The sequence below is a fragment of the Carcharhinus amblyrhynchos genome, chromosome 3 (assembly GCF_965287045.1).
Source record: "Carcharhinus amblyrhynchos chromosome 3, sCarAmb.v2.hapA, whole genome shotgun sequence".
Classification (NCBI taxonomy): Eukaryota; Metazoa; Chordata; class Chondrichthyes; order Carcharhiniformes; family Carcharhinidae; genus Carcharhinus; species Carcharhinus amblyrhynchos.
Window position 1 is genome coordinate 59,413,877 of NC_137326.1, and position 16,755 is coordinate 59,430,631.

At 41.8% G+C, this 16,755-nt stretch overlaps 1 protein-coding gene across 5 annotated transcripts in view; it reads right to left on the reverse strand.

The window, feature by feature from the left end:
- dock3 (dedicator of cytokinesis 3) overlaps positions 1 to 16,755 on the reverse strand; it is a 965,674-nt gene that overhangs the window by 25,237 nt on the left and 923,682 nt on the right. For 4 of the 5 annotated variants that reach the window (XM_080184500.1, XM_080184492.1, XM_080184484.1 and 1 more), the window contains 3 exons: positions 14,968 to 15,089; positions 4,647 to 4,782; positions 2,050 to 2,197 (listed from right to left, as the gene is read on the reverse strand). In XM_080184500.1, coding sequence (XP_080040626.1) covers positions 2,050 to 2,197; positions 4,647 to 4,782; positions 14,968 to 15,089 — 406 coding nt within the window. The remainder of the gene's footprint in view (positions 1 to 2,049; positions 2,198 to 4,646; positions 4,783 to 14,967; positions 15,090 to 16,755) is intronic. The other variant, XM_080184509.1, reaches the window with a different exon arrangement.

Below are 16,755 nucleotides of genomic sequence, written 5' to 3' on the forward strand. Positions count from 1 at the left end.
AAAGGTTAGACAGGTTAGGCTTATATCTGCTGGCTAGAGTTTAGAAGAGAAAAAGGTGACTTGATTGAAACATACAAGATTGTGACAAGGTTGACGAGGAGAGGATGTTTCCTCTTGTGGGAGAATCTAGTACTCGGGTCTACTGTTTAAAAATCATCAAATCACAGAACTTTACAGCGCAGAAGGAGGTCATTAGCCCATCATGTCTGCACCGGCTCCTGAAAGAGCTACCCAGCTAGTCCAATTCTTCAGCCTTATCTCCAAAGCTGTCTAAATTAATAATTTCAAATATCTATCCAGTTCTCTTTTAAAACATTCTATGGAACCATCTCTCCATCACTCTCAGGCAGCGCATTCCAAATCCCAACAACTCTGAGTAAAGAAATTTCTTCTCATCTCACTCTTACCTCTCCTGCTGATCATCGTAAAATTGTGACATAGTAATTAGTGGAAACAGAATACACTTCTTTATCCTGTCAAAGTTGTTCATTTAGGACAAAGATGAGAAATCTTTTCTTCTCTTAGAGGGTTGTGAGCCTTTGGAATATTCTTCCTCAAAAAGCAATTGGAAGGAGGGTCTTTGAGCTTTTTTAAGGCAGAGATAGCTAGAGTGAAAGATTGAAGGGACAGGTGGGAATGTGGAGTTAAGGATACAATCATGTCAGCCACGATTTTATTGAATGTCAGAGCAGGCTTGAAGGGCAGAGTGGCCTACTCTTGCTCCTAATTTGTATGTTCGTAAATTAAAAAGAACATGTAACCAACAGAATGCTGTAAAAATGGTGGCAGAAACTTATACCGCACGTCAATTATTCATAACCCAACTTTTAAAATTTAATCAGCCAAACCGACTCCCATTAGAGAGTGGGGGGCAGGGTAGGGTGGGGGGGGGGGGGGGGGCAGGCACGTAATATTGATCCTAACGTATCTTTCCATATGCTCAGACAGTACTCCTAGCCTAGGCGTAGAGAAAAGGCTTGGGGCTGGTGTGAAGTCTGAGGGGCATATGTCACTGATATGTGGTATAAGTTTCTGCCACTATTTTTACAGCATTCTGTTGGTTACATGTTCTTTTTCATTTATGAACATACAAATTAGGAGCAAGAATAGGCTGCTCTGCCCTTCAATAAAATGGAGGGGAAACAGTGTCTGCCAATCTAACACTACATGGATGGGTATCAATGCAAACAAAGCACGAGCAGGCTGTTGCAGATACAATCCAAGGCTCACTCAGACTTGTGGACAACAGTAATTTTAACGCAGTGGTCACAAACTAGACCGCTTCTAATTAGTTTCTGTTGAGCAATATTACTGGTGCTGGCCCACAAAGTGGGTCTGAAGAAGACTGATACGGACCCAAAATGTTAGCTCTGTTTTTCTCTCCACAGATGCTGCCAGACCTGCCAAGCTTTTCCAGCATTTTCTGTTTTTAAGCACAAAATGGGCTGTTTGGTTCTAAAATGTCTGGTGTTTCACCACAATATCTATGAAACAATACATAACTGGCTCACACAAGTGTTTAACTGAGAATATCAGAGTCCAGATTTCACGCTTCATCACAGATGCAAAATAATCTTGATAAAAAAGAAAGTTGATCATTTCTTGCTGGGCTGGTCTGACCTGGAACCTGAATTTTGGAGGAAGTGAAGGCTGCCTTCTATTTGACTTCAAAGTTTACAGGCAGCTATAGGTACCTGATATTTTTCATTTAGATCGCCTTGCCACTGGAGTGTTGAGTAGAGAGTTTCAAGTAAGTCAGCTTAAATACAGTTTAGCAAAAGCATCATAACAGTGCTCCAGACTACCTGTCAGCAATGACATAGAACTTCAAATCACAAACACGAAAAGGATTGGCAGCTTATTAACTACATTTTCTTATCTTGGCATAGTCCTTTAATTTAAAAATTTAGGATAAAAGTCAGACCCTGTCAAAGCCAGCCCCAGTCAACCAACTGTACATTGTTTTGGAAATGTGCTTAAAAGCAAAAGCAATCCATGGGAGAGAAGAGACAACTCAATTCCAATGTTAATAATAAAAGAAATTCTTACCTCGAGCACTAGACGGGGCTGAGTTGATCATTTGCGAGGGTGCAGAGTGCGTGGAGCTTAGGCTAGAAGTGGATGGACTTGCCTGGCACGACGACAAAACAGAGATGTTGGTCATGGAGCTCTGGAACTTGGGATTAGCATGAGAAAGCTGCAGAAAGCAGAGAAAATGGCAGAAAGAAAGAGCGCGCGCTGGGAAACCCAAAAAGGGAATGAAACAGCAAGAGGTGAACAGACGACTTACAGAGACTATGGACAGCCCTGCCACTCATCACAAGTGGCATGACACATCTGTTAAAACCACTGCGTTCCTATCGATTGTTAAACACTACCCATTATGATGGAGAATGGTTTGTCAATTCATTTTACTTCATCCTCAATATTGTCCCCATCTTTTATGAAGACATTGATCTTTGACAAGAAATGAGTTTCCATTGGGATTTAACTCCTGTTACATTCCTTGACAAATGTTCCTTATTTCTTGTACATCATTCAAATTGCCATGCATGACTTTTGTCAAATAGGCTATCGTGGAAGGCATTGCATGTCCTCTTCCAATGTTGATATTCACGTGCTTCCCAGAAGTGGGAATTCTGGCTGAATTTTTCCCACCCTTATCCTAGGAACCCTGAGGTTAACTGCATGGCTGATAACGTCTGAGGTCAGCTGACACAGAACAGATTAATATCCATCAAGTGGGGAACAAAGTGTTTTTAACAAAGCCTCTTTCATCTGTTTACCAAAAACACACCACAGAATAACTTGTGGCACAATGTGTTGCTGTAGCTGGTATGATATGGCATTGTTGTGAAAATGAGTTTTGTTCATTCTGCTTTTAAAATGGTCATGGCTCAGCAACTTAAAAGATCATTAAAAGAGCTATGAGATTTTTATTTATTAAGAGCACAGTGTGTTTGTAATTGTTTTCTTTGTCCTAAATTGTTGCTACATAATCAAGTATGTTTATACTTTAGTTTGGTCATGAAACTAGGTAGATGAAACATGCCCAAATCCTTCCAGACAGACATTCATGTCCATACACTTCGAAAGTGACAGCCTTACTGTCATTTGTACAATGGTTTAACTGTGAGGCTTCTCATACATCAGTCATAGTCACCATCAACAATATTCTGCTATAACTCTCATTAATGCCTTACTCTGATGTGGGTCACCGGAATATGCTGAGTTGCTGTTTCTCCCCAGTGCAATTTATGTCGTCATGTTACAGTCCTTATTAAGGTTTAGTTTTACTACTGCCCCTGTTAGGTTTCCTTCATTACCATTCTTATTGGAGTCTGTCATTGTCTTTCTTGGGATTTACTCCTGTTAGTGCCCCATTGGGATTTAACTCCCTTTACTTAACTCCTGATATAGTCACCATTGGGATTTAACCCCTGTTAAAGTCCTGATAGAGATTTACTCCTTTTACTGTTCCCATTGGTATTTAACTCCTGTTATAATCCCCTTTGGGATTTAATTCCAGTTACAGTTCTCATTGGGATTTAACTCCTGCTATTGTCTCCACTGGGGTTCCAGTTAGTGTCCCATTGGAATTTAACTCCTGTTATAATTCTGTTAGGACTTAACTCCTGTTAAAGTATCTGTGGGATTTAAATCCTGTTACAGTACTCATTGAAATTTAACTTCCATTACTATCCCCATTGGAATTTAATTCCCATTAATGACGTTGTTGGGATTTAACTCCCTTTACTGACTCCACTGGGATTTAAATTCCATTACTGTTACCATTGGGATTTAACTCCTTTGAGCCCATATTTGAATTTAACCTTCAACTTCCAAAGCTGTCTCCATTGGGATTTACCCCCAATTACAGATCATATTGGGATTTAACTCCTATTACAAACCTTGTTGAGATTTAAACCCTGTTATAGATCCTCTTGGGATTTAATCCCCATTGTTGTCTCCATTGGGATTTACCTTCCGTTACAGACCCTATTGTGAGTTAACTCCTGTTGAGGTCCCCCATCGACATTTAATCCCTGTTACAGGCCCTGTTGGGATTTAATTCCTGTTACAAATCCTGTTGGAATTTAACTCTAATTACTGTTTCTATTAGCTTTTAACTTCTATTATTGTCCCCATTGGATTTAACTGCCATTATGGCCCCTGAATGAATTCAACTCCTGTTTTGATCCCCATTGGGATTTATTGCAATGCTGTGAGGAATTTACACTATTACCATGAAGGTCTCAGTCTAACTAAATTACTATTTTTATTGATGAACTCGTTTGCCAAGCTTCATTTACCAAGGAGAAATGGAAATTCTCTGCATTCAGATGTACTACAGTTCGAGAGATACTTGACCATAAGCAGCTGTACTACATCTGGTAGGTGTCCAGAAGGAGCTTCTTAATTTTCAGTTTTCACAGATAGGTCTGGATTGAGAGAATTTCTCAGTTGCAGTTCACTATTTGAGCGAGTTTCCCAGTAGAAAGGGAACCCAACCAATCTGTGCTACTCTTATGCAGCTCCTCACAAAGAGCCACAACTTTGCTATAGGCCCAGCACCTGCCAGGTCCACTCTAAAGGTCTGGAGATAGCAAATGACACAAGGAAATCAAAACCAGAAATTGCCGTACTTGCATGCGGAATGGGTCATCAAGGGTTTCTCCAGCAAGACCATCTGTGAGGATGACAAGGTTTCCAACTTCACTGGATGTCTGAGAGGATAGTGAGGATGAGGAGTGCCTGTTAGAACCAAGTAGGCTCAATGGGCTGAGGAGATCAATAAGATAGAATATTACTTTACATGATGCCAATCCAATCCCAATACTCACAATGTGACTGCCCTTTAATCCTAAAGAAGCATCTCACACCCACTCCCAATACAGACCTATCATTACCCCAATTTGCTCTGTCTCTTTTATGATGATCATGTACTCCAGAGCGCCATGTTGGTGAGGCATAAAACGGGAACTAATCTTCACACACATATTTACTTATAGAATTACAAATGGCAAGCATACATTTTCTAACCCAACATCTACAGTTTTAAGGGGGGGATTCTCCCACCTCACTGTGCTAATTTTCTAGGAAGAAGTCTCACAACACCAGGTTAAAGTCCAACAAGTTTATTTGATAGTAAACCCACTAGCTTTCGGGGTGGGGGGGGGTGCGAGAAACTCACGGGGGGCAAATCAAGGAATTCTCTGAGCATTTGCAACCTGCTAGAATCTCCCAGGGCCGGATTTATGTTGTGGTCAGCTTTGTGCTAGAAATTGGCAGGGAGGTGGGGCTGGCATTTAAATAATATTTTACATATTTAAATGCTATAAGCAGGCCCGGAACTGAATTCTTGGGGCCCACTAGCCTTCCCCACCCTGCCAGATTGTTTCACTCCAGTGGGGATCACACCAGCTTCCCACTTTCAGGGAACTAATAGCCAAAACCTGCTGGAGTCAAGGAAGGGCAATTGGGGCCCCCCAGGGCTTTAGGTGGTGTGGGTATGCCCTCTGGCAGCACCAGCCTGTGCCCCCGGCACTACCCAAAAGGCAAAGTGCCCATGCCCAGGGGATAGAGCATATGGGGCAGAGCCTAGGGGTCATTGGTGAGGGTGGGAGGTTCTGCTGCAACTCTGCATTGGGCTCGATGGTGGGGGTGGGGGGGGAGGGGAGGGAGTCCAGCAATCAAGGCAAGCTTGGTGGGTGGGGGGGGGGGGGGGGGGGGGGGGTGGCCTGCTGGGGCATGGGGGTCTGCCAGGGGGTGGGGAAGGTAGAGAAAGTCTGCTGGGGGGGATTGGCACTGCAAAGGGGTGCTGGAGATTGGGGCAGTCTGGGACCCAGGGGAAGGGGGGTGGTCAGAGCTGGCCTGGAATGGTCACGGGCCTCCTGTTCGGGTCACGGGGGAGTCAGAGGGCCAGGGCCAGCACTGTGGGGATTCTAGGGTTGGCCAGTGATCGAGCTGGCCAGCAAATGGGAGGCTGACAGTTTGCAGCCACTGTGCATGTGCACGGTCCCGATGGTTTCAGCCTCCCAGATGGGAATAGGCCTGTCTCCTATTCATGCTGATGGCCTCTACATTGCACAGAGTGCAGGAGATTCTAGCCTGAACAAGAAAAACAGCATGAATTACTCGTTTTCCCATGAATTCAACGCTTTGAATTTTTCTGGGAGAATTCTGTATCCATTTACATGGGTTCAAGTGAAACCCCAGCTAATGCCCATCACTTGCATACAATTAAATACAATGAATATTTAATTCTTATTGCTCTCTTTAAATAATTATGAATTGACAAAATCTCTGAACTGCTTCTAATGCATTTACATCTTCCCTTAAATAAGGAGACCAGTACTATACACAGTACTCTATATGTTGTCTCACCAATGCCCTGTATAATTGAAGCATAAACTTCTCACTCTTATACTCAATTCCACTTGCAATGAACAATAACATTCTATTAGCTTTAAAAATTACTTGCTGCTCCTGCATACAAACCTTCTGCAATTCATATATTATGACACCCAGATTACACTGCATCTCACAGTTCTGCAATCTCTCATTATTTAGATAATTATTTTTCTTGCCAGAATGGATATCTTTACATTCTCCCACATTATACTCCATGATGAAAATGTGTGCTCCAGAACTTGCTGTGCCCTGAGCAAAGCTATTCCACAGCTTTGGCATCTACCTGGCAATGTGGAAAATTGCCCAGGCATGTTTTGTCTGCAAAAAAAAGCAGGTCAAGTCCAAATTGGCCATTTACCATCCCATTAGTCAAACATCAATAAATTGATGGAAGTAAATGTCAATAGTGCTATTAAGCAACACTTAATCAGCAATAACCTGCTCACTGATGGTCAGTTTGGGTTCCAGTTGGACTACCCAGCTACTGACCTCATTAAGCCTTTGGCCAACATGGAGCAAAGAGCTGAATACAAGTGCTGAGATGAGACGACCATTCTTGATATCAAGGCAATATTTGACCAAGTGTGATATCAAGGAGTCCTCGCAAGACTGGAGTCATTGGCAATAAGGGGGAAAACTCTCCACCATTTAGAGTCATACCTAGCACAAAAGTATCTCAGTTTCAGGACATCGCTTACAGGAGCTCATCAGGGTAGTATCCGAGGCCCAATCATCTTGGTTCATCAATGACTTTTTCTCCATCTTAAGAACTGGGAATATTTGGGGGTGATTACACATAATGTTCACAATGTTTATGACTTCTCAGATACTGCAGCAATCTGTTTTCATATGCAGCAATACCTAGACAACGTTCAGGCTTGGACTGATAAGTGGCATGTAACATTTGCACCACCCAAGTGCCAGGCAATGACCACCTCTCAAAAGAGATAATCTAACCGTCTCCCCTTGATATCAATTGTATTATCATTGATGAGTCCCCCATTGTCACTATTTTGGGGGCTTACTACTGACCAGAAACTGAACTGGACCGACTATATTTATACAAAAGCAGAAAATGCTAGAAAACCTCCACAAATCCGACAGCATCTGTGTAGAGAGAACAGAGCTAATGTTTTGAGTCTGGATGACTCTTTGTCAACCAAATAAATACTCTGAATACAACAGCAAGCTGGAGGTGAGTAACTCACCTCCTGACTTCCCAAAGCCTATCCACTATCTACAAGGCACAAATGGGATACTCACCATTTGCTGGGAAGGGTGCAGCTTCAACATCAAGATACTCAACATCATCCAGGACAAAGCACCCACTTGACTGACCCCTCCACCCCTTAAGCATTATTTCTCTCTACCACTGATGCATAGTGGCAACAGGGTGTACTAGCTACAACATGCACTACAGTAACTTGCCAAGGCTTCATTTTCAGCATCTTCCAAACCTGCAATCTCTACCACCTAGGAGGACAAAGGCAGCAGGTGTCAGGGAACACCACCATTTGCAAGTTCCCCTCCAAATTACACATCATCCTGATTTGGAACTATATTGTTGTTTGTTCCTTGTTACTGGGTCAAAATCCAAGAACTCGCTTTCCAACAGCACTGTGGGTGGTCCTACAGCAAATTCAAGAAGGTGGCTCATCACTCATCAAGGGCGGCATGGTAGCAGTGGTTAGTACTGCTGCTTCCCAGCTCCAGGACCTGGGTTTGATTCCTGGCTTGGGTCACTGTCTGTGTGGAGTTTGCACATTCTCGTGTCTGCGTGGGTTTCCTTCAGGTGCTCTGGTTTCCTCCCAAAGTCCAAAGATGTGCAGGTTAGGTTAATTGGCCATACTAAAATTGCCCCTTAGTGTCCTGAGATGTGTAGGTTAGAGAGATTAGTAGGTGGATATGGGATAGGGCCTGGGTGGGATTGTGGTGCAGACACGATGGGCCAAATGGCCTCTTTCTGCACTGTAGGGTTTCTATGGTTCTCAGAGGCAACCAGGAATAAGCAATAAATGGTGCCCTAGCCACATCACGGTAAAAAAAATTAGAATCAATATCAATGGTCTCAACAATTTTCAGTTTCAGTAGTTAAAGTACAACTTCTTTCATTTCCTTCACATTCCAAGCTAAAGGAGAGTATTTCCCATTCTCCTCTAAGAAATATTATGAATCCAACTGCACTAATCAGGAAGATCAGCATCTACAAAAACATCGAGCTCCATTGGAAACTTAAGTATAATTTAATTTTTCAAATATTTTAAAACATTCATTGTGATACTTAACAACAATGTACTAAAACCAATATCTGGTCCACTCTGAGTGCCCAACCAGTTCATCTGACTGATCAAGCTTCACAATTCTCCTGTCTCTTAATCAGATATAACATTGGCTGAAATGCTCTGGCTGGCGGAGACCCACTGCCATAGGTTCCCTAGTGGCAGAGGGTGCGAACAACTAGAAAACCTTCTGACGGGCAAAGGCAGGCCTATCCACCTCAGCAAAACACTCAGTGGGGGAAGGAGGGGGAATTAAGAATCCCACCTATTATCTTAATATGAGATCCTCACCAGGATAGGAGTAATACTTTATGAAGAGGATTGTTAGCTTAAGGTTATTCCAGACGTATCCTGTTTAATATCTAAATCAATATATTTAGAAAAGTGCACTTGTCTGACTCCCAGTTTAAAATTTCAGTCTTATGTTACGGATAATACATTTCTCGGATTCCACAGTACCACTCCATAGGAAGTCATCAACATATATCATGAAAATGCCTAAAGGTTTTCCTTTATAATACCAACATTGTGGGTTCTATTTTTAGATGAACACAACCTATTTTCAGCAAAACAAATCTCATCGAAAAATAAAATATATAAATTAAGACCAGGAGTAGGTCATTTGGTCCCTGGACCTACTCTGCCATTTAATAAGATTATAGCTGATCTGATTGTGTCATGAACTTTATTTTCTTATCTGCACCCCACTCCTCCCCTTCAAAACCTCCAACTCTATTGCCAATCAAATATCTATTGAACTCAGCCTTAAAAATATTCCTAATCTCTTCCACAAGGGGAAACATCCTTTTGGCATCCATCTTGTCCAGTCCCCTCAGAATCTTATGTATTCCAATAAAATCAATTCTCATTGTTCTAAACTCCAATGGATATGGCCAATCTGTCCAACCTTTCCTCAATAAAATCATCCCTTTATCTCAAGAATCAAGTGAATCTTTTCTGAACTGCTTCTAATGCAATTATATCCTTTCTCAATTATATCATTTCTTTAGTGAGGAGAACAAAAATGCACACAGTACTCCAGATGTAGCCTCATCACCAGTTGTGACAAAACATTCCCTGTACCTCAGAGTCCTGCAATCACTCTCCATTTAAATAATATACTGCTTTTCTACCAAAGTGGACAAGTTCACATTTTTCCACATTATACTTTCTGGCTCCGTCACTTATCTAAAACCCTTTGTTGACTCTTTGGGTGAAATCTTATTGGAAATCGGCAAAGGTTGATGTTGGGTGGGAAAAGCGGCGTTAAGTACGCTGATAGCAATGATGTTTTTGCCTGCCGTATAATGTAGCACTATGCCCAGTTACACATAAGTGTTGTTTTGAGTGGACATAATTGTGTGCCTAGTTTGACTTTAGGCATGTCAGGACTTGACAAAGAGATCTAGGGGTACATATTCATAGCTCCTTGAAAGTGGAGTCACAGGTGGACAGAGTGGTGAAGGCGGCATTTAGCATGCTTGGTTTCATCGTCAGATAACTGAATACAGGAGTTGGGCTGTCTTGTTAAAGTTATAAAGATATTGGAAAGGCCACACTTGGAATACTGTGTGCAATTCTGGTCACTCTATTAAGAAAGGCTATTATTAAACTAGAAAGAGTGCAGGAAAGATTTACTAGGATGCTACCAGGACTTGATGGATTGAGTTATAAGGAGAGGCTGAATAGACTGGGACTTTTTTCTTTGGAGCGTAGGAGGCTGAGGGGTGACCTTATAGAGGTTTATAAAATAATGAGGGGCATAGACATGGTAGATAGTCAATATCTTTTACCAAAGGTAGGGGAGTCTAAAACTAGAGGGCATTGGTTTAAGGTGAGAGGGGAGAGATACAAAAAAGTGTCCAGGGGGGCAACTTTTTCACACAGAGGATGGTGAGTGCTTGAAACTAGCTGTCAGAGGTAGTAGTAGAGGTGGGTACAATTTTATCTTTTAAAAAGCATTTAGATAGTTACATGGGTACAATGGGTATTGAGGGATATGGGCCAAATGTGGGCAATTGGGATTAATTTAGGGGTTTTAAAGAAAAGGGTGGCATGTACAAGTTGGACCTAAGGGCCTGTTTCCATTCTGTAAACCTCTATGACTCTGTTAATTGAGTTACAGCTGAACTGTCTCGGTTACAACGGGGTAATGATCATTGATATCTCTTTCCATTAGCCTTGCCTTCATCAACATCCCACCTTTGGGAGCTTCCCCCATCATCTGAGTAGAACTGTCAGTCCATGATGACTGTCCATCCACCCACTGCAATGCCTCATGCTTCGTCTCCCTTCTTGAGGCTCTTCCAAGAAGCCAATGGCTTAGCAGTAAAAGGCAACATCATGAACAATGCTTTTCACATTTGAGTCATTCCTCCCAGCTTTCACTGGGTCAACCCTCCTGGTCTCCCCCAAATAGGCCCCTATACCTTGAAGTCTTCCCCCCCGCTCTGGCATCCTGGAGTCTTCCCGTCAGTACCTTTTGACTAGGCTCCTGGGACCCTTCCCATGTTACCATGGTCTTCCTCTATTATTAACCTGGTTTCTCTCCAGTGTGCTTAATATCTAAATTAATATATTTAGAAAAGCACAACCATCTGACTCCCAGTTTAAAATTTCAATCTTACCTTATGAGCAACACATTTTCCAAGTCTGGTTGACCCATCCCTGAGTCAGGGCCGGCATCCATGGGTCAAAGACTGGTCACCCCCAATCAGAATTGGTACCCGCTCTCCCCCACAAATGCATGGAGCTGCTCCATAAGTGCTGCGCTTACCTCTGAGCTCCCCTTAGAGGAGTGCTCGCCAGGTGCATGCCTTTGAAGCCAGTCGTGATTCTCTCTGCTCTGACATCGCACCACTGCGGCCAGAGTTTTTTGATGGGTGGGATATGATCCTGATGTATAGGCCCAATAATGAGATACGAATGTATTACAGCGATGTTCTATTGCAGGAAACATGGTTTGCCACTGATGCAGGGATAACCATGGCAAACTTTTACACCACTGTAAAATGAGACTTTGGTCTTCTTGTGATATTTTCTATTTCTGTTGTCAAGCCTGTCCAACACTGATGGAAGCAGAAAATCCTGGCCTTTATGTCCTCCACCTGATTTACTTTCCTACCTATCTTTTAGTCATCAGCAAATTTAGCAAATTTCCATTTGGTTCTTTCACCCAAGTTTTTTAGATACAGTGTAAGTAATTGAGGCCCTAACACCAATCCCTGTGAACACCACTAGTTACAGCTTGCCAACCCAAAAATGTTACATTTTGCTTCCTGTTAGCTAACCAATCCTATAATCATGATAATATTTTACCCCCTACACCATCAGCTCTTATTTATGTAGTAATGTTTAACATGACATGTTATGAAATGCCTTTTGGAAATCCAAATACACCACATCCACAGGTTCCCTTTTATTCACATTACTTGTTACATCCTCAAAGGTCTCTAATAAATTAGTCAAACACGCTTTCCATGTTACAAAATCATGTTGATTCTGCCTGGTTATATTAGGATTGTCTAAGTGCCCTTCTATAACTTCCTTATGAATAGATTCTAGCATTTTCCCTATGACAGATGTTGAGCTAACTGACCTGTAGCTATCTGCTTTCTGTCTCCCTCATTTTTTGAATACAGGAGTTACATTTGCTACTTTCCAAACTGATGGGAGCTTTGCAGAATCTAGAGAATTTTAGAAAGTTACAACCAATGCATCTATGCTCTCGATAGCCATTTCTTTTAGGATCTAAGATGAAGTCCTTCAGGTCTTGATAACTTATCAGCTTTTAGTTCTAATAGTTTTCTCAGTACCATTGCACTGGTGATTGCAATTGTTTTAAGTTCCTCCCTTTCAACTTTTGATTTCTTGGATGTTATTTGCGTCATATAGAGTGAAGACAGATACAAGATAGTGCGTAGCACAGTGGTTAGCACTTCTGCCTCAAAGTGCCAGTGACCCAGGTTTGATTCCAGACTTGGGTGACTGTGTGGCGTTTGCATGTTCTCCCTTTGTTTGAGTGGGTTTCCTCCAGGTACTTTGGTTGCATCCCACAATCCAAAGGTGTGCAGATCAGGTGGATAGGCCATGCTAAAATGCTCCTTAGCGTTCCAAGACATATAGGTTAGGGGTATTAGTAGAGTAATGGGAATAGGTTCTGGTAAGATGCTCTGTTGGAGAATTGATGCAGACAAGATGGGCCAAATTGTCTCCTCCTGCACTGGAGACATTCTAGGATTCGATGATATCTGTTCAATGCTTGAACATTTTCTTATTTTCCATTGTTACTTCTTCAGACTCTCTCTCTATAGGAGCTCTTTCCCTTTTTAAATACTTGTAGAAACTCTTACTATGGAATTTTGAGCCTGCGTCTGCTTTGAGTATGATAGGCGATGCAGATGCAAAACCCAGAGTTGGGAAATGAGATTTTCACTGGCAAGATCTTGTTTCCTGATTTTCCCTGACCCTTGCTGATGACATAACGACATTCCCACCCACAAAGGCTGGGAGCTCTATTTAAAGACATGTTAATACATTTAAATATCATTTTTTTAGTTGCTGTCCATTATTTTTTTGCTCTCTACGTTTATCCCACAATTGTTGGGTTTTAGCAGGCTCCCATTATGCTAATAGAGCCGTCTTTTAAAACTCATTCTCTCTGCAGAACCTTCAAAATTAACAGATTTGGCTGGTGTTTTGCTCCTCTGAGACTCTGAACTTGATTTGAAGGCAATTATTTGCTCTGCCTTCAGCTTCTTAAACTCTTTTTTAACTGAGTTGAGATAGCTGTTGACTCTTAAAGAACAAAGAACAAAAACAGCCCAGGAAACAGGCCCTTCGGCCCAACGAGCCTGTGCCGCCATTTTAACATTACGAGTCCCCCCTCCACCCATGACCCTTATCTATGCTTATGGCATTCCACTTTGAGGAAAAACTAATTTAGGGACAATTTATTACCACCAATCAGCCTAATAGCACATCTTTGGGGTGTGCGAGGAAACCGGAGCACCCGGAGAAAACCCACACAAGCACAGGGAAAATGTGCAAACTCCCACAGACACTGGCCCAAATCCATGTGTCTGCACAGCAAATACTGATAGTCACTGAGCTGTCGTGTTGTCCAGCATCTGGTTCAGTTTAAGCGCACACTAACGACATGAAGTACTAGGCTATTCTCTTATTGCAGCGTTGTAAATTTCAAGGTGCTACTGCTGTTCACTTGGAGACAAAGGGGTTTCCTGCCCTTGCCAGTTTTGGCATGTTCCACATAACGGCAATGGTTCTCCTCTTGAAAAATAAATTAAACAACGGCTGCCTGGATCAGCTGCCTGCAGACTTCTTGCATTCAATGTTTTACTTTTTAGATTCATAAGTCTGTCCAATTGGAGCCTCTGTTTGATTTATACTGAATTGGACAGTTACAATGTTCCCAAATGTTTAATTAATTCTTACTCTTTGTTTTTTGGAAGAACTTGGATGCATTCAGGGTTGGGTTTTAGTGGTAGTTTCTTTCAAGTGGCACTTCTGACACTGAATTACGTTAAAGACTTGCTGCAACTTGGAATTATAAAAGATTTAAATCATCCTTGAAGGCTCTATTAATTGAGCACTGAAGCTGAACTTCCAAAAGAGATTCAGTTGAATCTTCTGCTGTCGTAAGGAATTTTATATTCTGTTTCCAGCTTCCAGGCTTTGTTCGGGATCTTTTTCCAGCAATTTTTCTACTGTACTTCTACTTCTTTGGGAGCTTCTTTTCAAGCCAGAATGCTTTGTTGTTCCCTAGTCTTCCAGCATTTTGGTTTGTCTCTGCATTCTAATGAGTTCTGTTTTTTCCCCTTTCCCACTTTGTTGTGGGGTGTTGGTAACAGATTGATATGTCTTAAAGAAGATTTCATAGTCTTCAATGCGTTAACTATTAGTTTTTTGTTAACTACATGTACAGTAAAGGATACATGTCTCCATGTCTAGACTACACATGTCTTTGCTCAACAGAACCACAGGTCTGGGTCATGTACCTGCTTACATCACTACGTGGACCATAATGTCCTCAGTCCCACATCAACCCTATAAATGCCAGATGCTTATACTACATATATAAAGACTTAACTGTATTTGTGAATGAACTGAGCATCAGTCTTACTTAACCTGTATCTGCATTGGAGCTGAGCACTGGCCTCACCTGTATCTCTGTGCGAGTTAGATGCTTGCACCTGTACAAGCTGAACACCATTTTCACTTATTTGTGTCTGAGTTTGACATTGATCTCACTTACCTATGTCTATGCACAAGCTTGATAGCCTCTGGACTCATGGGATTATGACTGGACATGAGGCTGCCACGTGGTGTGCTGGAACCAGAGCAAGCAGGACTGATCTTGTCCATTCCAGGAAGATCCTTTGTGGAAAGATGGAATTGTAAATGAGGTTAGTATTTCTGTTTGGAATCATCAAGTTCTCTGTGCTGTAAGATATTTTCACAGATGAATGATATGTCTGCAATTCACTACATATCACTCGTAACAGTCTGAGCTCATACTGCAACATTATCAGAAGGAATCTGCCATGACATCATAGCCAATTTTCCACTAGGGCATCAGGGGTACAGAGATCTGCTTTCAACTCATCCTCGGAGCACTCTACATCTTTTAGTCACTTTGCTGAATGGTCAGTCTGTGAGACTGGACAGTGTCAGTGTCTATTCTACAGTGGGGATATTAGAGCCAAGCCCACTCCTGTCCAAGCCTGATCCATTTCTGAGGGCAGGTTTTCATCTGACAAATGTACTTCAGCTCCGAATTGTTAAAATCCCATCAGAATGTTATTGGCATTCTTGTTATCAGCAATAGCACATTTCATACCAGTAACTGATTTAAATAAGAACTTAGATAGGTCTAGGGAATACAGAAGTATTGGGAGAAGCCAACCCAACATCCCTTGCCTTGATCTATACTCTTCTGCAGCCCTACAAATCTCTCCATTCTTAATGTTCCTCCACTCCTTGCTCTTGTGCATCACTGATTTCCATCATTCAGAAGTGATAAAAGGGTGACCAAAAGGTTCACAATTGGGTTTAAGGAAGATTGGAAAGAGCAGAGGGAGGTGGAGTGGCAGAAGAGGAAAGAAATCAATTCCAGAATATTGTGGGTCCAATATGGCTGAAGGCATGGCTGCCAATGATAGGGTAAAAATAACCAGGAATAGGAAACTTAGCTCAGATACCAAAATTGTGAGTCGTCTGCACCACCATCACAGTTACAGAGAGTAATCTGTGACTTTTCATAGAACTGTTTCCCTCACTTGTGCCCTTTAAATGCATTGCATTCTGCTAGGAATACCATTCACCCAGAATGGTGAATCTTGCTAGCCCTTAAGTCAAGAAGTTCTATGTCAGGTGGCTTCATCACTTTTTGCATTAATTTATGAAGCTCCTGCTTGTTTGTAAGAGGAGTGTGCAATGCCTGTGCCCACACCACAACAAAAACTTGCATTTAAATTGCACCTTTAACATAGTAATCACCCCGAAGTACTTCACGCTAATGTTACTGAACAAAGTTTGACACTAAGCCACAAAAATAGATTTACTATTCCAAGACAGATGATAGGTCAGAAGATTGGACAGAATATAAGGAACAGCGAAGGATGACTAAAAGATTAATAAGGAAGGGAAAAAAGTATCAGAGAAAGCTGGCCAGAAATGTAAAAGCTGATATATATGTTTATAAAAGAGAAAAGAGTTAACAAAATGAGTGTTGATCACATAGTGAGTCTAGGGAATTGATAATGGAAAATGAGATGGCAGATGAATTGAACAGGGATTTTGCATCAGTCTTCTCTGTGGAGGATAAAGGTAACATTTCAGAAGCAGCTGTAAACCAGGAAATGGAAGGGAAGGAGGAACTCAGGAAAATAATTTGCTAGAGAAGTGGTACTGAGTAAATTATTGGAGTTACGGGCTAACGAGAGCCTGGTCCTGATGGACTTCACTATAGGGTCTTAAAGGAAGTGTCTAGTGAGATAGTTGATGTGTTGGTTTGAATTTTTCAAAATTCCCTAGATTCAGG